The 27,580-nt window shown below is 55.8% G+C and overlaps 3 protein-coding genes across 3 annotated transcripts in view; all 3 read left to right on the top strand.

Moving 5' to 3' along the window:
* DOCK3 (dedicator of cytokinesis 3) overlaps positions 1 to 14,199 on the top strand; it is a 261,704-nt gene extending 247,505 nt beyond the window's left edge. The window contains exons 47-52 of the mRNA XM_068983119.1: positions 304 to 442; positions 959 to 1,106; positions 6,792 to 6,910; positions 8,216 to 8,303; positions 12,839 to 12,921; positions 13,690 to 14,199. Of these exons, the coding sequence (XP_068839220.1) occupies positions 304 to 442; positions 959 to 1,106; positions 6,792 to 6,910; positions 8,216 to 8,303; positions 12,839 to 12,921; positions 13,690 to 14,199 (1,087 nt within the window). The remainder of the gene's footprint in view (positions 1 to 303; positions 443 to 958; positions 1,107 to 6,791; positions 6,911 to 8,215; positions 8,304 to 12,838; positions 12,922 to 13,689) is intronic.
* A 3,493-nt stretch (positions 14,200 to 17,692) lies between these two features.
* On the top strand, positions 17,693 to 21,507 carry MANF (mesencephalic astrocyte derived neurotrophic factor). The gene is made up of 4 exons (XM_068982538.1): positions 17,693 to 17,792; positions 18,537 to 18,664; positions 19,456 to 19,597; positions 21,059 to 21,507. Exons 1-4 carry the CDS (start codon positions 17,708 to 17,710, stop codon positions 21,241 to 21,243), a joined length of 540 nt encoding a protein of 179 aa, XP_068838639.1. The 5' UTR covers positions 17,693 to 17,707; the 3' UTR covers positions 21,244 to 21,507.
* A 2,315-nt stretch (positions 21,508 to 23,822) lies between these two features.
* On the top strand, positions 23,823 to 26,698 carry RBM15B (RNA binding motif protein 15B). Its single transcript, XM_068982421.1, has one exon. It carries the CDS (start codon positions 23,823 to 23,825, stop codon positions 26,502 to 26,504), a length of 2,682 nt encoding a protein of 893 aa, XP_068838522.1. The 3' UTR covers positions 26,505 to 26,698.
* The last annotated feature ends 882 nt before the right edge of the window (positions 26,699 to 27,580 follow it).

Genomic DNA, 27,580 nt, shown 5'->3' with positions numbered 1-27,580 from the left:
CTCCTCCTGAGACACTGCTGATGTCATCAGACTGAGTGGCCATAAGCCATTTAACTCTGGGTTAAGGCTCTGCCTGGCTGCTGTTGGCCCTCCCAGACCAGGGGCCCCTGAGCAGCAGGGTGGGGCTCAGGACGGCTCCAGGCCTCAGACAGGTGTGAACTTTGGCTGTGGAACTTCCCCAGCCAGAGAGGCTGAGGCTTGGGATGACTGTTTTACACACACCCATGACTCTCGCCCCCGCCATCCAGCCAAGCACCTCAGCTGCAGCCCTGACTCCTGGCCGTCTCCCGCTCTTGTCCGCAGCCCCATGAACTTGATGGGCACCGGCCGCCATTCATCGTCCTCCCTCTCTTCACACGCATCTAGTGAGGCTGGAAACGTGGTGATGCTGGGCGACAGCTCCATGGGCGAGGCTCCCGAAGACTTGTACCACCACATGCAGGTACCAGCGCGGCCCAGGAAGAGCGGGCCGGGGCCTGCACCTGGAGGACTCGGCTCTCTGCTGGCTGGTCTGGCCTGAGGACTGGCGTTGCTGCCTGGTTCTCCAGTTTCTGAATTCAGAACACCCAGAGCTAGCAGAATGGCCTTCCCTCCACACCGCCCGTGTTGCACTTCCCAGGCCTAATTTCCCAAGCAGGAAATCTGCCTTTAGTCCTGGCTGCTCTTAGAGATCCCACGGGAAAGCTCCTCTGCCAAATTGCCCTCCTGCCTGGCACTCCTGATGGCTCAGTCCAGTCTCCTCCGTGGGTACCATCGCTAGAGTCTACCCAACAGCCCTGTACCATCGGGGTTATAGCTGACCCTTAGTGCTGGCCATCAGCCTGGGCTTCATCAGGGCAAGGGTACAGCATCAGACACTGGATCTGGGCACCTGGTGTCATGAAGAAGCCAACTCTGGGCCAGTCCTACCATCCTGGCCATTTGGACCTCTGTCCTGCTAATTTTTCTCCCTTTGCAGCTCGCGTATCCCAACCCCAGGTACCAGGGCTCAGTCACCAACGTCTCTGTTCTGTCCTCGTCCCAGGCAAGCCCTTCTTCCTCCAGCCTGAGTTCCACTCACTCAGCACCATCCCAGATGATTACCTCTGCCCCTTCCAGTGCCCGAGGTAAGGACTGCAGGGCGCTGCTCGCAGAAGGGAGAGGAGAGAGCCTCATGGGCGCCCCTTGTCCTCCTCTCATCTGTGGCTATGTCTTTGAAAGTGGCCCTGTGACTTAGAGAGTGCGCACCTATGCTTTAGCATCAGGGACTCAAGGGCTCCTACCTCCAGACCTTTTTCTCTGGCTTCAGACCCTGCTCGGGGCAGTGGTTGCAGCTGTGCTGCACCGAGGTAACCAGCCATCACATCTCCACTTCAGTAAGAGGACACACAGCCCAGGAGAAGGCTTAGCTCCTTCTCACTGAAGTGTTCGTGAGAATAAAGCACAAAGTTAAGGCAAAAGTGAGTTTTGTCTTGAGTAATCAAAGATGATGAAAAAGTATGAAAACTAAGTGTGAAGACTAAAATTAAGCCTGGAAAACATTATTCTAAATGGTAGCAGCAACCAAAAACACTTTGTTCAGCTGGGAAAGGCTTAATCAGGAGAGATGGCTCTGTAAAAGGCTACTTGTTGTTATTGCTTGATTTCTTATTCAATCGAATAAATACTGTTCTCTGAGAGGCAGCAGCTTTTCCTGACTCTAGTTCCTGCAGTCAGGTTTGGTTCTCTGTCCTTTTAGATAAAGATACTTGCGGTGGAATGGAAATTAGCTATGGTGACTAAGACCTAGTGCCCCCACGGCGGTCTGTGTAGTACAGCAGCGATAGCCAGCTACCAGCTGTTGCTTCCAGGCTTCAGACAGAAGGAGTCTGTTCTTCTCATTATTATGAAGACAGGGAAATAACACAGCTGTATGACATAGATGATCATTAGGAGGGAAAAAAAAAACCCTCTTCTTTCAAAGCACACAAACCTGAATGAAAAGAAGTTGTTGCTTAGTTGTATCCGACTCTTTGCAGCCCCATGAACTGTAGCTCCCATGGCTTCTCTGTCCATGGAATTCTCCAGGCAAGAATACTGGAGTGGGTTGCCATTCCCTTCTCCAGGGGATCTTCCTGACCCAGGGATCAAACCTGAATCTCCTGCATTGCAGGCAGATTCTTCACCATCTGAGTCATCCATGGCCCACAATAGGAGTGATAGAGAGATGCAGTGGCCAGTGGGGCCATTGGGAAAAACCTCAACAGACAGCAGAAGGGGGGTTGAGGTCGCAACAAGAGCAGTTACAGACTTTCCCCAACAATGGCCCAGCCCCTCATTTCCTGTGGAAGGAAACAAGTCCGATGGGGGACTTAAGTCTATCCCATGAGTTCGTGGCCAAGTAGAATTTGGAGCTTTGAGTCTTTACACTCGCAAGCCCCCAGTCTGGTGCTCATTCCGCTTTGGTGATTGCCTTCCCAACGTGGACTAAGGTGCTAAAAGAGGGGAGCCAGCACCTGGGAGCAGGTATTTCTAGTATGAAAGATGAGAAATGACCCACTACATGGTACACGTGGAAGATGTATCCGTATGTGAGAGCTGCAGACATAGAGAAGGAACGGTGATTTGTATTGGTAAAGAAGGCACATCAAAAGGTGGTTTGAGGAATGAGAAGGAAGGAAACCCTGAGAAGTAGACTGAATGCTCTAGTGCAGGTTAGCATTTGCAGTACCTAATGAGAGCTCCTGAACAAAGCTGCAGAAACAGATTTTGTAATCTAATCTGTTGTGTGGGTTCTTTCTTAACCTGAACACTGTCTCAGATATACTCAGCCATATCTAAGTCATCTCTGACCCATGATCGTTGATAAAAAATAAAACAGAGGCAGCGAGGGGTGAGTGTTGTACCTCACTTCCACTCTGAGTGCTCAGACACTTCCTCTAGGCAGTGCCTGGCACTCGGTGCCCTGGAGAGGACAAAGACGCCATCAGGGACCTCACAGGCTGGCTGGTACCACCTTTGTCCTTCCAGCTAACCGTTTACTGGTGTATTCACTCATCAAGCTTTTACGAGTGCTCAGTGAGAAGTGGGCATTGCTCTCGCACCATCAGGGTTGAATAGAGAGAAGTTATGTTCTCCCTGTTTGGAAGTAATCCCTCTTTATTTCAAATGACTTGGTTATCAGTTGCTGTTGTTCAGTCACTAAGTCATGTCTGACTCTATGACCCTGTGGATTGCAGCACACCAGGCTTCCCTGTCCTGTAAAACCACCAACCAGTGGCTTGAAACAATGTATTCTCATCTCACATGGTTCTGTGGGTTGATAGGGCTTCCTGAGCAAGTTCTCAGTTGCAGTCCCTCATGAGCTTGCTGTCAGATGTCACTGGGGGCTGGAGTCGTCTCAAGACTCAACTAAACTGGACATCTAAGACAGCTCTCTCACGTGGCTGGCAGTCAGTTGTGCCCGTCCCCTGGGAGTTCAGCTGAGGCTGTCAAGCTGAGTCCCTACATCGCTTGAGCTTCTCACAGCATGCAGCTGACTTGCCCAGAGCAAGCATTCCAAGACACCCAGGCAAAAGCTGCAAGGCTTCTTACTCCCCAGCCTTGGAACTCCCAGAACATCCTTTTTGCCACATTCTGTCAGTTGATCCCATCACTAAGGCCAACCCAAATAGCAGGGTAAAGAATAAGACTGCACCTTATGATGTGAGGATGACGTGTGTGTTTTAGGGAGGGAAGGCATCGATCGTCACCATCTCTGGAGATAAGCTATCATGATGGCCAAACTCCAGAATATCATATAATGAAAGCCTGATACAAAAGTAAACCAAATGGTTAACTAGGTGGTAGTTGGTGGTTGAGTCACCAAGTCGTGTCTGACTCTTGCGACCCCGTGGGCTGTAGCCTGCCAGAACCCTCTGTCCATGGCATTCTCCAGGCAAGAATACTGGAGTGGGCTGCCATTTCCTTCTCCAGGCGGTCTTCCCGACCAGGGACTGAACCCATGCCTCCTGCATTGGCCCTGGGAGGCCCAAAACGTGGTAGGCGCAGTAGTAGGCGCACCGAGGGCACAGAAGAAATGGGCTGGCCCACGCTCGGGTTTGTGTCTGATGTTACAGATGAGAGGAGGGCTCTCATGGAGAAAGTGCTCCAGAGAGTCCTTTCCGTTGGAGTCACTTTCCCCACTCCCAGGAGTGGTCCTGACACCAGTAGCTTCTTTGCTGCGCCCGTTGATGTTCTGCAGTGGCTCTTGTTGCTTTGGAAACCTTCAAGGTGAATGGCCTGCAAGGCACGGTCTTGTAAGTCGGCAGCGCCCCCTGGTGGTCAAAAGGCTGAGCGAGGCTAGGAGATTTTGATTGAACCTTGAATATATTCAGGACTTTCCTGGTGGCTCAGATGGTAAAGCCTACAATGTGGGAGACGGGGGTTTGATCCCTGGATCAGGAAGATCCTTTGAAAAAGGAAATGGCAACCCACTCCAGTACTCTTGCCTGGAAGATCCATGGACGGAGGAGCCTGGTGGGCTACAGTCCATGGGGTTGCAGAGTTGGACACGACTTAGTGACTAAACTTTCTTTCTTTTCTTTGAATATACTCACTCATGCTGGGGACTCAGCCTCCCTGAGGTTCACCAGACTACGACTGAAATAGTTTCGAAGTCCTGTGATGCAGAAGCCCTTGTGGTATTTAAATGTTTTCCTGAAAAGTAGCCACCACTCTCACCTACTGTGGTTTTGGCCACCTAGGGAAAACAGCAGTGGGAAGGAAGCTTGAGTTGGAAAATCTAATGTTTGCACAGAGCACCTGTCAGCCCCTGGGGCCGGGTGCTGCCCTCAAGCCTCACCCTGCAGCACATATCAGGATGTTGAGTGCTCAGATCCAGGGTTGGCCTGGTGAGCCAGACCGTGAGCTCTGTCAGGTCAGGGACCAGGGCCCAGCTGAGCAGGGCAGCATACCATGTTCCAGCCATGTGCCTGGTATAGGATGGGTATGTGACATGAGTTGGCTGCCTCTCTGCACGCTACGTGTGGGCAGCCCTGTCCAGGGCTGTGGCCAACAAGATCCAGGGAGCTTTCAGAGTTTCTTGCTGGGAAGGCACTGTGAAAATCAGTGGGAGGAACTCTTTTCTTTTTTTCTTTACACAGCCATCTTTTTGAGATTGCCTCAGAGCACAAGTTCTGAAAAAAAATATTGATAGGGGAGAAAAATCACCAAATAGTAGAAATTCAGGCCTAGTTTCTTTTTTCTTTTTTTTTTTTTTAATAAAGCATAGTTTACTCATTCCCTTATCAATGAAGGATAGTTTTTAAAACCAGGCCTTAAAGCCAGTTCTGAGGCTCTGCAAACAGTATCACTCAGACCAGCTATGGAGGAAGTTTACGTTAATAATAGCTGCATTATTGGTTTTTAGTATGCTGACTTCTTCAACATACTTAAGCCTCATCTTTGGGACTAAAATGAGTATTTAAAAGGCATTTCTCAAGAATTCCTGGCTACCTTTTTAGTTGTGCCCTGACAGTGCCTAGAGGGCACCCCCACAGGAAGGCCCACACAAAGCCTACAGAGCTGCAGGTCCACCTCTCAGATGAGCTTCACTAAGAGGACACCACACAGGGGGAGCTCACCCACTTGAACCAGCCAGAGGCTGCCAGGCTGCCAGTGGACAAGTCGACAGCACTGGGGTCCAGGTGACCTTCCCACGGGGGATCTGGAAGACCCCGTTAGTTTGACATGGACATGCCGCTGTCTGGAACAATAAGTGATGCACATTTGGAGGGCCTTCTAAATTATATATTCCCAAGGGAAGCCTGCAAGTTTTTTCTCACCACTTCTGTGGAAGGTCCCTTTGAGGACCACCAGTTAACAGGTTACTGGGCATGTAACCATGGCCTGCATCGATGGGGACTAAGCCACACCACATCTGGCTTCCGTAACAGCCCCTCAGTCCTGTCCAGTTCAGTTCAGTTCAGTCGCTCAGTCGTGTCCGACTCTTTGCGACCCCATGAATCGCAGCACGCCAGGCCTCCCTGTCCATCACCATCTCCCGGAGTTCACTCAGACTCACGTCCATAGAGCATGAACCAAGTCAACTTAGGAGCCTGGGTTAAGGTCCCACAAGTCCCAGAGTAGCTCCATGACTCCCGAGTTCACTGAAGGGCAAGTCTCAGAGTGAGGAACCCTGGAGAGCCCCCTGTGTGCAGGGCCCCGGGCCCTGAGCCGCTTGGGCTGAGTCTGCAGTATGATGGCCAGGAAGGCAGAGGCCAGGCACAGGAGGCCTGGAATCTGGGGAAAGGTGGAAGGGGCCAGCTGAGACAGGGCCAGTGGTGTCTGGAGAAGGTAAGTGTGTGGAAACTATGTCCAGTAAGAACTGTGCCTTTCTGTTACCTGAGTGTGTGTGTTTCTGTGTGATGGCTCCATTGCAAGCTCGCCTGGGCCCACGCCTGGGCCCACGCCTGGGCCCTGAGAGAGCCCAGCACCCAGGCCACCCCCATTTCCCCTGAGTGCCGGAGATGCAGGGCTCCCAGGGCCCCAACTCCAACTCCCACCTCTCCTCACGATCTGCCCCTGAGCAGGGACGGGGCCGTGTCAGCGAGTCCACGTCACCCCAGTCTGCAGTGTGCCTGCCTCGGCTGGGATGCCCAGTGCAGCCCCCTCACCACCACCACCACCCAACCACCTGGCTCCACTTCATTCCTCCTGTGCTTGCCGAGCGCATCCTCACCCCAGCTGCAAGGGAACACCGACCCTGGGTCATGGCTCCCCGGGATGCATGCCCTCTGGGCCCTCCATCTGTGGCGTGTCATCTGTGCGTGATTGTTCTCACTTGGTTACAGGCTCTCCCTCTCTGCCAGATAAGTACCGCCACGCCCGGGAAATGATGCTGCTGCTGCCCACGCACCGGGACCGCCCAAGCAGCGCCATGTATCCAGCAGCCATCCTGGAGAACGGACAGGTAACGGAGCCAGCCTGCTGACTGCCCTTTGCTGCAACTGTGCTGGCCTGAGCTCCCCTCATTGCACTTGCTGGGCTTTCTGCATTGTCCATGCCTCCTTCACGCTGCCGTGAAGACCCTCCTGGATGGGAGCGGCAGTGAATGTGGAGACCAGCATCTGTGCTCAGTCCAGATGGAGTACAGCTATGGGCAGAGTGGCAGTGGGGTTGGACCCACCACTGTCTGTGTGGCTGTCTGTTCTTCTGGCCAGCGTCCTGAACTCCTCATCTAAAACGCAACCTGGCAGAGAAAACTGGTTTTTTTCTGTCCAGAGAAGGCAGTGGCAGACAGAGTGGCAGTGGGGTTGGACCCACCACTGTCTGTGTGGCTGTCTGTTCTTCTGGCCAGCGTCCTGAACTCCTCATCTAAAACAACCTGGCAGAGAAAACTGGTTCTTTTCTGTCCAGAGAAGGCAGTGGCAGAAATGGGTCTAGAGACTGGCCTTCCTCCATGTATGCATGAAGGACATCCCCACAGGGACAAGCTCTGCCTCTTCCATTCATCCATCCATCCGTTTGTCCATCCGTCCGCCCAAAGCCCCTCTCTTCCCATCAGGACCCTCCCCACACCATTTGCAGAGCTCTGCAGATGTCCCGTATGGGGCCTTGAACAAGAAGCTGCAGCGGCTAGCTCCTTCCCCCATCCAGTCTGCCCTGCCCTTCTCTCAGGGGCCATGAGAGTCACCTCCAGTGACTGTTACCCAGTCCCAGAGTGCCAGGACCTTCTCAGCTACCTGTGCCTGGGCAGCCCTGCCAGGTGGAAAGAACAGGTCTGCCTGGCAGCTACCCATGGAACAGTGGGTCATGTCTGTGACCTCAGGCCTGAGTGCTGCCCTTCCCCTCACACGGGCCTGTGCGCACGGGGCGTCTCCAGGAGGCCAAACCTGCCAGGCTCAGGGGTGCAAGGGGTCCCCGTATCCTTCCTACCCGTGGGTCTCTTGGCAGGACAGAAGGATGCAGTTAGATGCCCTCAGGAGCTTGTGTCCTCCTTGTTGGCCATGTGCAGGACAGCCTGGAGCCCAGCCAGGCCCGGGGGCGGTGGGGGAGCCCCAGACATTGCACAGTTGCACAGGGCAGGACTCGGAGCTAGACAGCATGGACAGTTTTCCAACCAGCCTGACATTTGCAGCATATCTCAAGCATGAGCTATCCCACTGCTTTGATTTTCCTGGTCTGGTCCTAGAATGCCCTGGCTCCTGGGGCCCCGTGATGCCCCCAAGATGTAACTGATTGTTGTCACCTTTTGATACTTTTCTCCTTCCCTCAGCTGCCAAACTTCCAGCGGGCCTTGTTCCAGCAAGTGGTTGGACCCTGCAAACCCTGCAGTGATCCCAATCTGTCTGTGGCCGAAAAAGGTACGATTCTTCTTCCCAGGTGGCCTCCTCTCCTGTCTGTCCCCATCCTGAGCGTCTGACTCTTGTCCCTGAGCACCAGCTAGCCAAGGCTGAGCCATGCTTTTAACACCCAGGCCATTCTGTCTGTCCAGAGTCCTGACCAGTTCCTGTGTTCATTACTTAACCCATGTTTGGCTTGATGCTGAGGTCTAGATATTGTTTGTATCTCCGGCTCCCCAGGACCCACCCTCTGAGACACCCCAGCTGTCACCTGCCCTGAGCTCACCTTCATGGAAACTCAGTGGGCACCCACTCCCCAGGGCGCCTCCCCACCAGCCCCAGAATTCAGCAGGCCCTGTGGATTTGGTCCCTCTCCGCTCAGGCCCACAGGGACCTCTCCTTGTTGTTCAGAGGAGGCCTGTGGCCAAGCACATCCACAAGAATAATGAGAAGGGACAGGTCATGGCAAAGTGAATTTCCCAGAGACAGTCCCAGGCACCCTGCGGGACTTCAGTCCTCCTGTAGCCACCCAGGCCCGCAATAGCTGAGCATCCCTTTTCCACGCTGCAAGTCCATCAGCTGTACCATGAAACCAGGCAATACTTAGAACAGAGGCTGGTTACAGAGAGTGGAGTTCTACTCTACGTTCTGCTCCAGCCAACTGATGGAAGAACCAGACTTGGGCCCATATAACCCCAGCCCAAAGTCCCAGACATGGAGACCTGAGTTCCGTTTAACACAGGACAGTGCCCGTGTGGGGCCTATGCCCAGCCCACCTGCCACACACAACAAGGCTGAGCCTATCCGCCCCTCTCCCTGCAGGTTCCCCTCTCCTCCACCTGGCAAGTTTAGGGCACTCTTGGTCCCTAGCATTGCAACCTGTTGGCCCATCAGGATGTGTCCCTCCAAAGCCATTGTCATGTCATCACACCTCCTCACCATGTGCCACCTGCTGTCTGCTGTCCCCACTGTCCCTGCTCCTCCTCTGCTCAGCATGGAGGATGCACCTCCGCGTCGTATTTGAGAACACACCCGCGCTCCACAACCTCAGTGCCTGGGAGGCCTCAGCGCCTGGTGCTCGACCACAGTGGGCATGGAGATAAGATTCTGGCTGAAGACGCCTTCCTAGCCTCAGAGTTGCACATCCCCAAAACACGTGGCTTTCCTGGACCCCTGCACTTGTGCCCCCAAACCGAGTGCTCTTGTGGCCTTGAGGGCCGGGAACCACAGCGGCTTCTCTGCCGGAGTTGTGGAGCAGTCGCAGATCTAGCTGAGAGCACAGACGGGCTCAGAGCTCAAGTGGGTGCTGGCAGCCAGACCAAGACCTGACGCCCACCAGACCCAGAAGAGCTTCAGGCTTCAGACCAAGCTGCAGCAAGAAGCTGGATACGCCCACCCGCCATGTGTGGGGAGCAAAGAGGGTTGTCTCAAAGCAAAGGCTGAGCCCAGAGCAAGCCCATTTGAGCCACAGGGCCAGAGCTTAGTAGGCAGTGAGCTAGACATTTGCCTTGGGGGACCCAGTGCCACAGTCATAACTGCCCAGGTCTCTGCTGCTCCTCCAGAGCAGGAGCTGTGTGCTCTTGTCACCATTCTCTCATCGTCGGAATCTTGAGTCCCATGATGGCTCCACTTCTCATTTTACGGATCTCTCTTTCCCAAGCAGTGACTCCCAGACCAGGCCAGTTGACCCTCGAGGCTGCTGTGCACAGGGGACCTCAGACTGGTGGTGGTCCACAGCAGAGAGAGAAAAGGCCAGGATACAGGCGGCATCAGCACTCTTCTCCTAGGATAGGTGCAGCATCTGAGATTCTCCACCAGCCCCTGTGCACTGGTGTGTGTTCACGCATGCTCTCACGTCTGCAGCCCCATGGATTAGCCCACCAGGCTCCTCTGTCCACAGGATTTTTCAGGCGAGAATACTGGAGTGGGTTGCGTTTCCTTCTTCAGGGGATCTTCGTGACCCAGGGATCGACCCATGCATCTCCGCATTGGCAGGCAGGTTCTTTACCACTGAGCCACCCAGAAAGCCCTGGTGCTGTATGGCAGAGGTTCACTGGCCTCACTGGTCAACAGGAGGCCGAGGGCAGGCTGGATGATTTCTGGTTGACGTGGAGTGGCTCTGGCAGGTGCCTTCTGTAAACCACTGCAGCCTTGCCAGCTTTCTTCCCCTCTAGCATTCCTGCCCGCTGTTTCCTTTGAGCTCTTGTGGGTGAATTTGTGCAGTCCTGCTGTTCTTCTAGGGCCAGGATGTGCATATGAGAATTCAGGCTGTCAGAGCCCCTTTGGGGAAGCTGCCCAGACCTGCCTCCAAGCTTCTTACTCCTCGAGGTGTGATGGCTTTCTGTGGAGATGGAACTTTTCCTTTTCCGGAGAGGGTGCCTTAGTGCTGAGGACCAGGAAGCTCCTGCCACATCTTGGGGAGAGCCTGTATGAGAGTAGGCCTGTCCTGGTCTCAGGGTGGTTCAGGCTCTCTGGGGAAGGCTTTCCGGTGGAATCCATCTGGCACTCACCAGAGTCGGAATGAATGCCTGTCCACCCAGTCACTGCCACCTCTCCCCTCCACCTCCACCGCCGTCAGCCAGTCCATGAGACTGAGCCACGCTCCTGAGATGTGAGGCTGTGAGGCAGCCAAGCTCTAGCCTGACATCCTTCACCAGTGAGGAGGACCAGGATGGACGTCTCCCACTACCTCATCCTTCGACCATGTGGGGCCCAGCCCCTGCTGGCCACATCCTCCTCAAAGGCCAGGCTCCCTCCTTCCCAGGGCCTCTCAGGTACCCTTTAGGCCCTGGCATTGCATTCCCCACTCAGGCCCTGGAGTGGGAAAAGCCCAGTCCCCACCCTCCTCAACGCCCCCTTTAGCTGTGACTGCCTCAAAACAAAGCTCTCGATACTGAGAGCTGTGTCAGAGAAAGGGCGTAGTTCTCATCAGTAGCAGTGGTTCTCTAGCAATTGGCAGATGGCGTTCACGTATCCGCTGCTGCTCCTTAGACCCCGTGATCCAGCCATCCTCCCCACCCCCCAGGTCCTTCTCCTCAGCTGTCGCTGAAGGGCCACTGTTCCAGCCCTAGACTCCTTCCCATCCACAGATGGACACCCTGTGTTACTCTCTGTCCAGGGCCCACTCTATCCACGGCATGTGGGTGCCAGGAACTGGGCCTCTATGTTTTAAAGCACCCAGGGGCTCCACCACCTGCCATCCTCTCTGGAAGCAGAGGTCCCTGCTGGACCCGGCCTGACCCCTGGCTTCATACTCTTTCCTGCCGCAGGCACTGTATGAATACCAGTCCTGCCTAGAAAACTCCCGGGCATCCCAGGCCCAGCCAGTGGGCTCAGAAGCAACAGGGGTGGGCAGAGCTTGTAGCTTACCACAGGCTCTTTGAGGGCCCAGGCCATGTACCAGCTGCGGACACAGGCATCTGCTGCTGCTCACCCATTCTGCTCCCTGCTTCCCCATGGGATCAGGCCCTGGGAGAGCCCTGACTCTTGACTCTGGTCAGAAGCTATAGGGCGCACGGGCACACCTGTTCTCGCACGCACGCACTCGCCTGCATCTCCCTCTCCGTCTCTCTCCTCTCAGTCTTACCAGCCTGCCCCACTCTCCTGTTCTCTTTTTCCCTCCTAGCAAGCCCGGGAGGCTGCCTCCTTGCTGTACTTCCTCTCGTCTTGCCTCCTCCCGAGTGCTTTTCAGACAGCAGCTGACTCTACCCATCCTCTTCAGTGGCATCTGCCGTGGCCACTCTCCCCATGGGCCACCACTGTGTCTTGCTGGGCCAGTGTTTTCTGTCTCAGGAGCTGGCGTGCCATGCCCATGTGTGCTGTACCGAGTTCACACCTGGAGAAGGCCCAGGCAGTCGTAGAGGACTTCCCCCCCAACCAGAGGCTGGCTTAAGAAGTAACCTCCCTTCATGCCATCTGTTTTCGCCCTTCAGCGGTGCCAGCAGCCCCCAGCAGCTGGAGCCTGGATAGCGGAGCCCGCGAGGCCCAGCCCTTCCTGTCTGCCCACACGGGGTGCATCCTGGCCCCCCCAGTGCCTCCCCGAAGCCTGCTGCATGGTAAGAAGACCTCCAGCGGGTCCCCCAGCTAGTCCCCAGTCTCAGATCCTGCTCAGGGGTGAGGGCAGGAGCCCTCCAGGCTGAGAAGATGAGCCGACTCAGCCAAGGAAAGAACCCCCTCACCGCAGCCTTGGGGTCAGTGAGGTCTCCAAGTGCAGCAGGTACACTCAGTAAGGCCTTCCTGACCGCGGAGGCTGAAGACGTCGAAAATGACTCCGCAGGCTGTCATCGCCCCACAGCAGGCGGAGGGCCGCTACTGGCTGTGGTCTGTCATGCTGTGGGCTCTGATGCACTCGGACTTCTCGATCTCCTGTGTGGCATGGGTGTCTTTACTCCAGCAGCCTGTGTTTTGAAGAATGTCAGTGAAGAGAGAGGTTTTCCCATGGCTTCCAGTGCTGAGGGGTCGCGGGAGACTCTCATCTGTGCAGTTGGCCCCGCCAGCTCTGCTGTGATGCAGCCCAAGAAGGGCCAACTGAGGCTCTGCTTCTGTGTCCTCTGCAGGTCATTACTCCCTACACTTCGACGCCTTCCACCACCCCTTGGGTGACACCCCCCCAGCCCTCCCCGCCCGGACCTTGCGCAAGGTAATGTTCTGAGGTGACGGCCCCCAGGCTGTGAGGGGAGAGCCCCTGAGGTCTGCCTCGCCTGTTCCTCCCAACAGCCCAGCCTGACAGAAGCTGGGGGTGTCCAGAGACATACTTGGGGTACAGGTGACCCACGTGTTCTGTAACAGACGTAATGGGGGTGGAGAGGTCAGAGGGTCCTGCAGACTGCAACATACCCAGTGTGTGAGCCAAGAGCAGTGAGAAGCCAGGGGGTAGATACCAACACACCACAGTTCACAACGTGAGGAAATGTTAACTGTGGGAGGTCATAGAGCACTTTAAACTGGAGTCCACTCAAAACAAGAAGCATCAGATACCAAACCTCTATGTGAAACTCATTAATTTTTCTGCAAATTGGAGAAGACTGTCACAGATTTTAGCAGCAGAAGGCATTCATCTGGTCCATGGCCCTCTAGGGCTCTTTCTGCCCTCCTCGACGGGCCTGCCGACCCGGCCCCTTCTGTCTGTGCCCCTAGGGCCACAGCCAGAAGCCTGGGACCTAGCTTCACAGGGCACAAAGGCAGGGCCATTTGCGGGCCACAGAAATGTAGGTGATTCTGGGGCTCCATAGGCTTGCTGGGGCCAGGGGGAAGGCAAGGGCTTGCTGATGGCGAAACAAGAAATATGCTGCTGTTGAGGATTTTAAAGCTCATTAATACAGGAGGCTCTGGGCCTTCTCGGCACGGGGCAGGCATGTCAGCCTGTCTGGAAAGAGCGATTTTCACACTTCTTCCTTTCCTTTCACAGTCGCCCCTGCACCCTATCCCAGCCTCCCCGACCAGCCCCCAGTCAGGCCTGGATGGCAGCAACTCTACGCTGTCTGGCAGTGCCAGCAGCGGTGTGTCTTCCCTAAGTGAGAGTAACTTTGGGCACTCCTCGGAGGCCCCTCCCCGAACCGACACCATGGACTCCATGCCGAGCCAAGCCTGGAACGCTGATGAAGACCTTGACCCACCTTACCTCCCCGTCCACTACAGCCTCTCCGAGTCCGCTGTCCTGGACTCCATCAAGGCCCAGCCGTGCCGAAGCCACTCGGCCCCGGGATGTGTCATCCCTCAGGACCCCATGGACCCGCCCGCGCTGCCACCCAAGCCCTACCACCCCCGCCTGCCGGCCCTGGAGCACGACGAGGGTGTGCTGCTGCGAGAGGAGGCCGAGAGGCCTCGGGGCCTGCATCGCAAGGCCTCGCTGCCTCCCGGGAGCACCAAGGAAGAACAGGCACGCATGGCCTGGGAGCACAGCCGAGGGGAACAGTGAGGGGCAGGTAGGCAGCTGGGACACCACCCTCAGTGAGCGGCTTGTCCAACCACTCCGGGTCAGAAAAGCAAGTCCCCCCGCAGGGAGCCCGAGAGGCCTGGCACTCAGGAGAGAACCGCCCGAGTCTACGTTCTACTGCCGTGAACTCGTGTGTTGCCATGTGCAGAGGCCACAGCAGCATGAAGGGTTGTGGCTTCTCTTTTTATTTCGTTTTCTACATTTCCATTTCTGTGGGTTTTCCTCTTTCCTTTGTGCAGTAGATGCTGTCTTCCTCCTGCAGTTTCGGACCACATGGAGCTAGATGGAGATACTGCACCACAGAACCGCTTCGCAGCTTCGCGGGGCCCCTGGGGCAGGAGCCCAGGGCCTCCCTTCAGGGCAGCAATGCACAGAATGGGAATTGCACTAGGGACCTCTTCCTTTGCTGCGTAGACAGAAGAGCTCATGGTTGTATTCAGGGATTGCAAGGACCACGTGGACTATGTCACAGGTGGACAAGGGGGCTACCAGCCATTTTGCACAAATGCCTGCTCTTCCATCCAGGAGTGTGCCCCTGGGGCTGGCAAGGCCAACCTGCCGGCACAGGCATGTGACAGCCTAACTGCATGCCCCGGGCCTACTGCCAGGCTTCCGCGGGCCAGCCCTGCCGCCGCCTCTACCTTGGATTTCCCCTCCATTGTTTCTGTTTCTGACCTTTCGCTCCCCTCCACTCCTAACATACCCCATGCCCTGCAGGAGCCCCCTGGTGCATGGATCTGCAGTGGTTGTCTCCTAGCCTCTGGAGCTTGAGTGGGGGTTGGAGCCAGAGGGACTGCCCTTACCACCTTTCCCCCCAGGGCCCGGGCAGCCATGTGTTGAGAGACAAGCTGATAGAGTGAGGCTGGGGTGTGGCAGGGCCGGAAATCCTCTGAGCTTTCGGCCAGCGTGCCTGTCCTCCAGCTCCTGAATCAGGGATTTTCAGCACTACCTCTGAGCAGCGGGGTGGCTGCCCAGCCAGGCTCCAAAGGCCTGAGGACTTGCAATCAGGTTCAGCAAGTTCCTGGGTAAAAGGCGCAGTTGGCAGGGAGGGGGACTTCCCCTCCTAGAAGCAGAAAGCCACACCCCTCCCAGTAGCCAAGTGCAGGATCCCAGCTCCAGGCCCATGGGACCACCACTCAGGGTTCAGGGTGAGTAGGAGGGCAGTTTCTCCAGCCTCCCCAGTCTGTTGGGCAGAAGGCAGTGGTGTCTTTATAGGAAACTTTCAGGTCAGGGCACTGATTTTCCTCTTGGCTTATTAGTTGGGGGAATAGGGTGGGGTGGCAATAGTATTTTACCAGGGTGCTTCAAGTTACTTTTAATAGTCTACAAAACATTTATTTGCTTGAGTTCACAACTTGACAGTCACAAGGCTGCCTTCTCCTCGTTGAGCAGGTACGTTTTCCGTTAGTTCCTCTTCCACTGGCCCATCTGACTTCCCTGGTTAGGGTGTCTTTCACTTGTAAACAAATGCCAACTTGTTTAACAGGAATGCCAGCAAGTAACTTATGAGCTGAGATGGGGGGCCACATTACCTTCAGGGCGTCTAGGAGTGTTCTATCACCAGTGTGGGTCCTTTCTGATACTTGAAGGGTGACTCCAAGCAGAGTGGGTCAGTCCAGGCAGGCCTGAACCATCTGTGTTCCCAAGTGTAACAGTCGGGGACTAGCTTTGGATTTCTCAGATAGTTCATATTTAGATTTTAGGGCACTCCTGAACCTCAACCCCTGGACAAGGCAGTCCTCCTGTAAGAACATCTTCCTTCTCCACCTGGTGGTGTCAGAGGGTAGAGAGGGGAGTGTAGGTTTGTTTGGTCTTGCCTTTACAGGGTGAGCCAGGTTTGTCTTTTCCCTCTCCATTTTCCCAAATTCAATGAAAAGGACATATTCCAAATTCCTTTCCTTGGAGAATCAGCCAGTCTGAAGGGAAGTGGGAGGCCAGAGATGAGAATTCTCTGAAAAGATTGTGAAATACTGATTTTCATTCTTTCAAGCTTATTTGTAAATACCTATTTGAATGCTGTGTATTTGTACAGGAATTCGAGCAAAAAATGTATAGAGTGTGCTGTCCAATCGGTATTCAGCCCTATAAATGTGTTTTTAACCTCTGGCATTCTGTGCTTATTTAAAATAAGAAAACTTCTAACCATTTCTTTTGTGTATTTATGTTTAAAATAAGAAGTGACTTAATGGTCTTACCTGTATCAGAAAGCAAAGTTAAAAGAAAAAAAAAATTTGTACTAGTGTCCCAAAAAAGTATTTTACTGTATATATTGTGGTAGCATGTTCTCAATCCAGCAAGTAATGTGAATTTTAGATGTAAATATCTGCCACTTGACTTCCCCCCTTCCCCACTCCCTTGACTGCTGTTATGTGAATTAAAGATGAATACCTGATACTGACCCACTGAATTCACTGAATGGGAGCAGCCGCCAAGTGCCCGCCTCCAACCCTTGTCGCTGGGCTCCAAGCCCTTTTAGCCCCATAAAAATCTCTTTTCCGTCCTGAGCACAGAGCCAACCTTTCCCACGTCCGGCCTTCAAGCACAGGGAGCCAAGACTTGCACCGGAAAGGAGGGCAGCCGAGGGCGCAGAGCGCTCAGCTGGAAAGCAAGAGAGAAAACCAGCCACCTAGGCCAGGCTCCCGAGGCTTGTGAGTAAAAGGGGGAAGAAGAGGTCTTCCTGGCGTGGGGGACAAACCTCTGAAGCCGCCAATCTCCCCAGTAAAGCGGGATGGTTCCGAACTCAAAGCCAGGCAACCAGTCCTGGCCCGGGCGCACCTCTGAGCTCTGGGAAGGCAGCCTGGAGGGGAGCCCCTCTTACCCGACATCTGTCCGCCCCGACTAGGTCCTCCTGTCTACCTGTCGGGGCAATCTGGACTCTCCTCACCGGTTCCCCAAAGGCTGGTTTCCCAGCCCACCTGGTCCCTTAAGAAAAAAGAAAGAAACCTCTTTGGAGCCTTGCCTGCGGCCGGCCGCCCTCCCTGCCTATTGGGTTGCGGCTGACCACAGAGCCCCTGACCTGCACCACGAGTCGGGACCACAGCGGGGAAGTCCCTGGGGTTCTTCGGGAAGACCTGGGGCCCAGAACAGAGGGTACACAGAGCAACTGAGCAGGCGCGGGACAGCGGCCGAATTCCACTCCAGCCTGATGGGGCTCCGCCTCGGCTTCAGCCCCTGCCCCTACCAAAGATGGCGACAGAGCTGCTTCCGCTGCCTCTGCGGCCTCTTCCTGCGAGCAGCCCCGGTTCAATCAGCGGTCGACAACTGTCTAGGGCGGAGGGCGGGCGATGCCATCAGCCAATGAGGAAGGGTAGCGTGGAGCCGCTCTTCTGGGCTCCGAGGAGCGTGGACCAATGGGGGAACGGTGTGTGGGAGAGCGTGGGGGGCGCCAGCCAATAGGGAGCCACGGCGCGCGGCCGGGACCTGGGGGCTGCGCCGCACGGCGGGCGCGGTTCAGTCCGGCGAAGGCGGCAGAGGCGGAGGGTTGTGGAGGATGTGGGTCACCCACGGGCTGGCCGTGGCGCTGGCTCTGAGCGTGCTGCCGGCCAGCCGGGCGCTGCGACCGGGTGACTGCGAAGGTAAGGCGGAGTTGGTGGTCCGAGCCTGGCGGCGGCGCTGAACTCATCCAAACCACCGAAAGGCTGAGAGGCCGGGGCTAATGTGGGCGGGGGCGGCCGGCCCCAGTGGGGTCTGCCAGAGGAGGGACCAACGCCGGGTCCAGAAAACATTTCCTAGGCCTAAAAAACATTGGTCTGACGAGGAAGTTAGGACTAGATCGTACAGACAGTTTGGCCTGAAACTGAGATAACGCCGGAATTTTGGTCCTTTACCATCACTGGGCAGAAGCTCCTGGGAGCGGTTCTGGCTAAGGTGGGGAATCCTGAGGGCTGCCCGTGGGCACCGCGCCTGGTGTGATATGATAGGGTTGCAAAGATTCACGTTGGGGTTCGGTGTTGCGTTTGGAAATGAATAGTGTTTGCATCGTTTTTTTCTCTTTGGCCTCTAGTTTGTCCATTTATGAGGTCACAGTGAGCCTATCTCAAGGACACGTGTTCAATTTGAGTTTAAACTTTATGGAAATAGCAGGGAGGAGCTGTTTGTGGGTCATTAGGTGATGCTCGTTTCCCGCATCCCCTGGGTGTACTCGGGGACCCAGCAACCCGGAGCACGGTTCTGTCTACCTGTGGGCACCCGAGAAAATCCGGTGGTAGAAAAACTCCCGTTTTCTCCGTGTCTCCTATTAAGATTGCTGCTGGAGTTCCCGCCTGGTGAATTGGCCTGCAACTTGGTGATGACTGGAGCATCTTCCTTGTCTTTTTCAGTTTGTATTTCTTATCTGGGAAGGTTTTACCAGGACCTCAAAGACAGAGATGTCACATTCTCTCCAGCCTCTATTGAAAAAGAACTTACAAAGTTTTGCCGTGAAGCAAGAGGCAAAGAGAATCGGTTGGTAAGTAGCTGTTTGGCCCTCCCCAGGCTGTTCCTGGCCAGCGTTTTAAGTATCCACTTCTTAGGCCTGGAGGTACAAGACCCCGCCCACTTGTCTATGGAGGAGGCCAGCTGTTCTGTCAGTGAACTAATGTGGGTCTGAAGTGCTTTCTGTATTCGGCTGTTGGGATGTTATCCTCTTAGTGTTGATTAAGCACCTACTGTGTGCTGGACACCGGAAATACCAGGGGAGAGCAGTGACAGGCAAATGATGGCAGTGGGATGCAAGTTGTGCAGAAAATGGACCAGGAGGGTATGGTAGAGAGGGTGGGCATTAGCTTAGTAGTCAAGAATTTTTCTGAGACAGGGTCATCATCATGGAGGGGGAAAGAACATTACAGGCAGAGGGAACAGCCAATGTGAGTGCCCAGAGGCCAGAGCAATCTTGGCATGAGTGAGGACCGATGATGATGATGGAATGGGCACAGGGGAGGCTAGGGCTGAATTAAGTACAAGAGCCCTCATGAAACAATAGTTTGGGTAGCCTCAGCTTCCCTGGCAGTCTCTGGTTTGTCTTTCTGTTTAAAGGTTTGAACCTTGGTGCCTTCTAAATTCATCTGGTGGCTGTCAGTTCTGGGACCAAGTGTGTACTAAGAGCCTGGGGTTTATGCTGAATCTGACTGCCAGTACAGGCAGGGCGTGGGAAAATGAGGTCCTGGCAGAGACAGAAGATGTTTTGAGATGTCAGTGTGCCTTGGAGGAGATAGCTCTCAAGGGGCGCCTCCTGAAGGCCATTGTCCTTTCTTGCCACAGTGCTACTACATTGGGGCCACAGAGGATGCAGCCACCAAGATCATCAACGAGGTGTCCAAGCCCCTGTCCCACCACATCCCTGTGGAGAAGATCTGTGAGAAGCTCAAGAAGAAAGACAGTCAGATCTGTGAACTAAAGTATGGTGAGTGTGGTATTATTTAACCAACACTGAACCCTCTCTGTGCTCAGGCATTAATGAAGTGTACTTTCTAGCTGGAGTAGGCAGGTGATAAACTAGAGTCTTCATGAGTGAGTTATGTAGCAAGGTTGGTGGTGGTAAATGGGCAAGGGCACAGACTCAACTTTGCATCCTGGTGGATGGAGGTCAGAATCTGCCTCAGTGAAAGTGCAAGTCGCTCAGTCGTGTCTGACGCTTTACCACCCCATGGACTGTACAGTCCACGGAATTCTCCAGGCCACAATCCTGGAGTGGGTAGCCTTTCCCTTCTCCAGGGGCTCTTCCCAACCCAGGGATCAAACCCAGATCTCCCACATTGCTCCAGGAGATCTTCCCGACCCAGGAGTCGAACTGGGGTCTCCTGCGTTTCAGGTGGCTTCTTTACCAACCGAGCTATCAGGGAAGCCCAGGAGGTGACATTTCAACAGACCTTGAAAAGGAAGTGGGGGATTAGCCACTGGCACAGCTAAGGGAAGAGCATTTCAGGCAGAGGACACAGGCAGATGCAAAGGCAGGCAGTGCCATGCCCAGTGGGTGGGCAGGTCATGGAGGGCCTTGCATGTTGGTGAAGATTTGGGTTTTAGTCTGAGGGAAGATGAGAATGTTGGGATTTGAGCAGAGAAGGGATGTCGTCTGACTTGGCTTTGATAAGCTTGTCCTGACTGCACACTGAAGGCTGAGTGACTTTGACTATTTTGAAAAGAACAGCTGTGTCCCAACAGGAAAGCTTAAGGTTATGGGCACACAGCACCTCTTTTGCTGAAGAAGTTTCCAGTGGGAAAAACAGTTCAGGTATTCAGAAAGAATCGGGGCCAGAAGAGTTGTTCTCTTCCATAAAACTGAAACAGCACCAGCATGTTTTACCATGAATTGAGTGTCCAAGGGCTGTGTCTTAGCCCGTTGTGTCAAGGATGACTGGTCTTCTGAGAGTGATCCTAGTTCAGTGTTTCTGGCACAAGGTCTCTCTGTGATCACAGGTGGTCATGGAGAGTAAGCTCCTAATTCAAGAGCCCGACCAGGGTCTGTGTTGGGAAACTGAGGCTAGGGGATCTGTCTGCTCTGTCACCCTAGAACTCTCCTTCTCCAGTGCCACGCGCTCTACCGCAACTGTTTAGTAAGAGGCACTTGGAGTGGGCGCCATATTCCTCCTAGAAGGTTCCTTCTGTAAGGAGCACATGGCCTCCATCTGTCCCTGCTGGCACTGCATGTCTGGGGTGTATCGCGCCAGGGTGAGACCCGCCTTCCTGGTGAAGGGGCCTGGGCCAGTCCCCGTCCTGGGGGCACTGGGCACTGACACCTGCATGCACCTCTCTCCCTACAGTCAATAGGCCTGCTTGTTTCAGGTGACAGTTTGGCTGTGCAAGGACTGTTGGGGTCCGCAGTTGCTCCCACCCAGCTGGTTATTCTCCCTGCTCTCTCCTCCAGACAAACAGATCGACCTGAGCACAGTGGACCTGAAGAAGCTCCGAGTTAAAGAGCTGAAGAAGATCCTGGATGACTGGGGGGAGACGTGCAAAGGCTGTGCGGAAAAGTCTGACTACATCCGGAAGATTAATGAACTGATGCCTAAATATGCTCCCAAGGCAGCTAGTTCACGGACTGATTTGTAGTCGGCTCGACCCCTGCTGCTCCTGAGGGAGAAAATACTTCATTTGTGTCTACCCCAAACAGCCTTTTTGTAATTTATTTTTTAGGCAGGCTCCTGACAAAGTCAGGTGTGAAGCCTGGAGCTTTCCTGATGATGCTGGGTGTACAGCATCCCCTTGGGGGAGATTCACTTTGTTCTGTTGCCCATTTACTCTAGGACTTCAAAGTATGTCTGGGATTTTTTTATTAAAGGAAGAAAATTTCTAGCTGTCCTTGAAGAATTAAAGTGAATACTGAAATAGGGTTTTACCCATGATGAAGATTTCACCGGTTTATGCTTTCCGGTTTACAAAGAGTTTTCAGGTATATTCACATTTGTCTCTCAACCACCAGGCAGTGCTGGGATGCCAGGACAGGACATGGGGCCTGCCGGGCTGTGCAAGAGTGGAGAGGTTCTCAGGGAGGAGGTGGGGCTTGATAACCCCCAGCCCACAGGGACTATCTCTAGAGGGGGCTGGGTTGCAAGCAAGACGGGTTTAATGCAGTTTTCTGCAGTGATGACTTCAGTAACTGAGTATGTTCAGTACTGTCACATTCTGAAGATACTCGGCCTGGCTACCTCCATCAGCCACTGTCCAGATCTGGCCATCTGCTTGCTCAACTCAGTTTGTGGTCCAGTGTCAACCCTAAGCCTCTGGTACCTAGTTGGGATTTTGCAGGATTGGCAGGAGCTGGTTTTTACAAAGAGCCAGTGAGAGGCTGTCTTTTGCCTTTGTTTACCCAAGATAGGCCTAACAGTTGAAGTCCTGAAAGGGTGTCCCTGGAGTCTGGTTTTTTAGTTGCTCTTTTTGGGGTTGGTGCACAGGAAACCCAGTGACCAGCATGAACTGTGACTCAGTGGACTGCTGCTCCTGCCCTCAGAGACCACCACAAGGGGAGGACTAAGAAACTGCGTGCATGCTCTGACCTCGGGTCACGTCATTTGTGCAGTTCCTAAATTCAGTTTGCCAACGTAAAGGGCCCTCAGCCGGCTGTGGGGTTCACTAATGGCTGTGAGCAGCAGGCCCACAGTTTTCATGTCTGAGAAAAGTAAGAATGCACTTGTTAGGCCAAGTGTTCCCTATTTGGAGGAATTAGATGGGCTGTTATGATCAGACAAGCAGTTTTCTGAGCCCCTGAAAGGTGTTGGGAAACTGCATGGCTAGAACCAGCAGCTGAGTTCTGGTGGCCTCTGTCCTCCAGGCTACACCAAACAGGGAGGACAGCCCAACTGCTACCTGAGGGTGATCCCCAATGTTATCTTTAAACGGGTTAACTCCTGGAAGCCGCCTAGGAGACCTGGAACGTTAACAGGTGTTTCTTGTAAGACGTTAATCTAGTGCACCTGCGTTAGCTGCTGCAGGCGCTCCTCGCAAAGGCTTCTGGTCGTGGGAGGGCAGAAGACGTGCATGCGCTCTTCCCCACGCCTCGGTTTCTGTGGCTTAAGTTGGGTCAGGTCTTGTGAAGCCTCTGGTTAACTCTCCACGGAAAATGAAAGTTTCCCTGAGGGGGCTTGGCACCGGAACAGGATTTCTCCATGTCACCACCACGAGAGCACTGGCTAGGGAGAGGTAAGCATGGCAAACGGTAGCCGCTGGGTTCGGCCTTCTCTTCGCCCTTGGCTCCGTGACCCTGCCCTTACAGCCCTCTGTGTACTCGAATGCCCAAGCGGAGCCTGTCCCCACCCTAGAAAGTGAAGTCTCTCAGTCCTGTCCGACTCTCTGTGACCCCATGGACTGTAACCTATCAGGCTCCTCTGTCATGGGATTTTGCAGGCAATAGCACTGGAGTGGATTGCCATTTCCTTCTCCAGATCTTCCCGACCCAGGGATCGAACCCAGGTCTCCCGCCTTGTAGACAGACGCTTTACCGTCTGAGCCACCAGGGAAGTCCACCCTAGAAACCACAGGTTTTGGATTTCTGTGCCCAGCCAGGGACCCAACAGGTCTCACCGTCTGAGTGCATAGCCATGGTTCTCAAGGCCTTTCGGGCGGCTACCACAAGTGAACATGAACGCAGGGGATACTCGAGATACGGGGTGTGAGTTCAGGTTGTTAATGCCGGACCCAGTCAGTAGATGCCAAGGAAGGGCTTAGAGGTGGTCACCCAAACTTAGTCCTGGGATTGGGGGAGTATACTATAAAGTTTAAGGCCTGGCACACCCACGCCTGTGAGGCCTCTAACCAGGAGACAGGCTTCTGTCTCCAGAGCTCCAGTTTCTGTGGAGCCCCGGGCCTCGGCCACGCCATCCACAAGGTGGCGCCAGAGCTCACAGTGCGGGCGTTCTCGCCAGCTAGCCACAGGGTCACGTGGCATGGGGCGGCGCAGCCCGATGACGCACGCCCGGCGCTGCCCTCGCCCCGCCCTCCATGGGGTCACGTGGTCGGCCGGCGCAGCCTGATATCGCGGCGCCCCGGCCCTCAGCGCAGCTCCCGCCCCGCCCCGTCGCCGCGCCGAGTCCTTTTGTCCAAGATGGCGGCGCCGGGGGCGCTGCCTCCTCGGCCGCCGCCGCCGCCGCTGTGAGGGGCCTGCGGGCCGCCCGCCCGCCAGCCGCGCCGGCGCCATGAAGAGGCAGAGCGAGCGAGACTCCAGCCCGAGCGGGCGCGGCTCGTCATCATCGGCCAAACGGCCGCGGGAGCGCGAACGGGAGGCAGAGGCGGGCGGGCGGCGGGCGGCGCACAAGGCCTCGGGCGGCGCCAAGCACCCCGTTCCAACGCGGGCCCGCGACAAACCTCGCGGTAGCGGGGGCAGCGGCGGTGGGCATCGCGACGGCCGAGGCGCCGGGGACGCGAATCACCGTGCGAGCAGCGGCCGCTCCTCGGGCTCGGGCGCCGGCGGCGGGGGACGCGGCGGCAAGGCCTCAGGGGACCCAGGCGCTTCGGGCGCGTCGCCCCGCGCATCTCCACTACCGCCACCTCCGCCGCCGCCCGGGGCCGAGCCCACGGGTCCCGGCTCCTCAGCGGCTGCACCCGAGTACAAGACGCTGCTCATCAGCAGCCTGAGCCCCGCGCTGCCTGCCGAGCACCTCGAAGATCGGCTCTTCCACCAGTTCAAGCGCTTCGGCGAGATCAGCCTGCGCCTGTCGCACACGCCTGAGCTGGGCCGCGTGGCCTACGTGAACTTCCGGCACCCGCAGGACGCGCGTGAGGCCCGCCAGCACGCCTTGGCCCGCCAGCTACTGCTCTACGACCGTCCGCTCAAGGTGGAGCCCGTGTACCTGCGAGGCGGCGGCGGCGGCGGCGGGAGCAGCAGGCGAAGCAGCAGCAGCAGCGCCGCCGCCTCCACTCCGCCCCCGGGCCCGCCCGCGCCCGCAGACCCGCTCGGCTACCTCCCGCTGCACGGCGGCTACCAGTACAAGCAGCGTTCGCTGTCCCCGGTTGCCGCCCCTCCGCTGCGGGAGCCCCGCGCCCGCCACGCTGCCGCAGCCTTTGCTCTAGATGCGGCCGCGGCCGCCGCCGCCGTAGGCCTATCCCGCGAACGGGCCTTGGACTACTACGGGCTGTACGACGACCGCGGGCGACCCTACGGCTACCCGGCCGTGTGCGAGGAGGACCTGATGCCCGAGGACGACCAGCGGGCCACGCGCAACCTCTTCATTGGGAATTTGGACCACAGCGTGTCAGAGGTGGAGCTGCGACGGGCTTTCGAGAAGTACGGCATCATTGAGGAGGTGGTGATCAAGAGACCCGCCCGTGGGCAGGGCGGTGCGTATGCCTTCCTCAAGTTCCAGAACCTAGATATGGCCCACCGGGCCAAGGTGGGCATGTCGGGTCGGGTGATAGGCCGCAATCCCATTAAGATAGGGTACGGCAAGGCCAACCCCACTACGCGCCTCTGGGTGGGTGGCTTGGGACCTAACACCTCACTGGCGGCTCTGGCCCGGGAGTTTGACCGTTTTGGGAGCATTCGGACCATTGATCATGTCAAGGGAGATAGCTTTGCCTACATCCAGTACGAGAGCTTGGACGCAGCCCAGGCCGCCTGTGCTAAAATGAGGGGCTTTCCCTTGGGGGGTCCGGACCGGAGGCTGCGCGTGGATTTTGCCAAAGCAGAGGAGACTCGGTATCCCCAGCAGTACCAGCCCTCCCCGCTCCCTGTGCACTATGAGCTACTCCCCGACGGGTATACCCGGCACCGGAACCTGGATGCCGACCTGCGGGTGCGGGACAGGACCCCTCCGCACCTCTTGTACTCAGATCGAGAGCGGACCTTTTTGGAAGGGGACTGGACCAGCCCCAGTAAAAGCTCTGACCGCAGAAACAGCCTCGAGGGCTACAGCCGCTCAGTGCGCAGCCGGAGTGGTGAGCGCTGGGGAGATGGGGACCGGGGCCTGCCCAAGGCCTGGGAGGACAGGCGGAAGCGCCGGAGCCTCTCCAGTGATCGCGGAAGGGCCACCCACTCCCCTTACGAGGAACGGAGCAGGACCAAGGGTGGTGGGCAGCCTGCGGACCGAGGCTCCGACCGCACCCCGGAGCGTAGCCGCAAGGAAAACCATTCCAGTGAAGGGACCAAGGAGTCCGGCAGCAACTCCCTCAGCAACAGCCGACACGGGGCGGAGGAGCGGAGCCACCACCACCACCACGAGGCTCCCGACTCTTCCCACGGGAAGAAGACCCGAGAGAGCGAGCGCAATCATCGGACCACTGAGGTCGAGCCCAGGCCTCTGGAAGAGCCAAAACACGAGACCAAAAAGCTCAAGAGTCTTTCAGAGTATGCCCAGACGCTGCAGCTGGGTTGGAACGGGCTTCTGGTGTTGAAAAACAGCTGCTTCCCGACATCTATGCACATCCTAGAGGGGGACCAGGGGGTGATCAGCAGTCTCCTCAAAGACCATACTTCCGGAAGTAAGCTGACCCAGCTGAAGATTGCCCAGCGCCTTCGCCTAGACCAACCCAAGCTCGATGAGGTCACACGGCGCATCAAGCAGGGGAGCCCCAATGGCTACGCAGTGCTCCTGGCCACGCAGGCGACCCCCAGTGGGCCTGGCTCTGAGGGGATGCCTGCAATGGAGCCTGGCCTACAGAGGCGGCTTCTCAGGAACCTGGTCTCCTACTTGAAACAGAAGCAGGCTGCAGGGGTGATCAGCCTGCCAGTGGGTGGATCCAAGGGCAGAGACAGCACAGGCATGCTCTACGCCTTCCCGCCCTGTGACTTCTCACAGCAGTACCTCCAGTCAGCGCTGAGGACACTGGGCAAGCTCGAGGAGGAGCATATGGTGATAGTCATAGTGAGAGACTCGGCCTAGCCCAAGCCTGGCTGCGCCAGCCTGTCTGTCAAGCAGTTATTTTAAAGTCTGACCACCGCTGCCCTGCACCCCCTGGCCCGTCGTACACCCTTGATTTGAATTCTCTGCTGGGTTACTCCATTTCATTTGGTAGGGGACCAAAGTCCTATCTCCCCACCAAAAACTAAGTTCTTAGGTTTGGGTTTTTTTGGGTTTTTTTTACCGTGATGAGAAGGGACTCCTGTCGTGTCGGCTTCTAGTGTATGAAATGCTGTCTGCTGTGTTCTGTTTTTTTTTATTTTTGACTAACTGTATGGAAAATTGTCAGTAAAGCCTTTGTCAGAGGATGGATTTTTAATCCTGTTCAGAGTCCTGGTTTAATCACATGATTTTCTCGAAGGATGGAAGACTGTCCCCCGCTGCCTGCACACAGATAGGTGCCTTCCGGCATCTTTCCACTGCCTGTGTGTCTCCCAGCCCTGCTGCACTGGTGCCTGTCAGCCCCAGCTCTTGGGGCTGTGGCGGGGCTCCATTCACAGGAGTTTCTAATTTGGTCTGAGAGCAAGTGGGTTTCATTTCAGACCCTGCCGTGCAGCCTCCACAGAGCCCACTGCACAGGAAGGGGTTAAGTCTAGCCACTGTGGTGGTGTCTTTTTTGTTTTCCTGCCGTGAACAATCTGTGTGTCCGTCAGGTTGAAGAAAGCACCTAGTTTGCAGGCGTTTTTGAAAGCGGGTAGACCTTCGCAGTCGTGGTGTGGTAGTCATGGGAGGAGCAGTGCAATATTGGGGTCTTGGTGCCTGGATGTGCCCAGCTTCCTCCTCTCATTAGCCTCCCTTCCCCCCTTAATGCAGCAGCCTGGGGATACCCAGGTGGAGACAGCGCTCCTTCAGACTCCCAGGGGCACTGGTGGTCCGACGTTGGAGTGGAGGGTGGGAGGCCACTTTCCTTGGTTAATCCCTGAACTTTTCCCAGTGCTTGTGAATCCTGGCTTTTCTTACAATCGTTCAGGGCTGGTGTGGGCCTCTGCCCGGGCACTGGAGCAGAGTGAGGGACATGGGACCTCTGGCCTGAAGAGTTTTTGGTGGAGGACAGTGGG

This window comes from Capricornis sumatraensis, chromosome 10 (genome assembly GCF_032405125.1).
Source record: "Capricornis sumatraensis isolate serow.1 chromosome 10, serow.2, whole genome shotgun sequence".
NCBI classification, from domain to species: Eukaryota; Metazoa; Chordata; class Mammalia; order Artiodactyla; family Bovidae; genus Capricornis; species Capricornis sumatraensis.
This window is presented reverse-complemented; position numbering and strand designations above follow the sequence as displayed.

Coding starts and splice junctions, on each gene's coding strand:
- MANF (XM_068982538.1), top strand. CDS start 17,708: ATGTGGGTCACCCACGGGCTGGCCGTGGCGCTGGCTCTGAGCGTGCTG. Junction 17,793..18,536: donor GCGACCGGGTGACTGCGAAG/GTAAGGCGGAGT, acceptor TGTCTTTTTCAG/TTTGTATTTCTTATCTGGGA. Junction 19,598..21,058: donor GATCTGTGAACTAAAGTATG/GTGAGTGTGGTA, acceptor TCTCTCCTCCAG/ACAAACAGATCGACCTGAGC.
- RBM15B (XM_068982421.1), top strand. CDS start 23,823: ATGAAGAGGCAGAGCGAGCGAGACTCCAGCCCGAGCGGGCGCGGCTCG.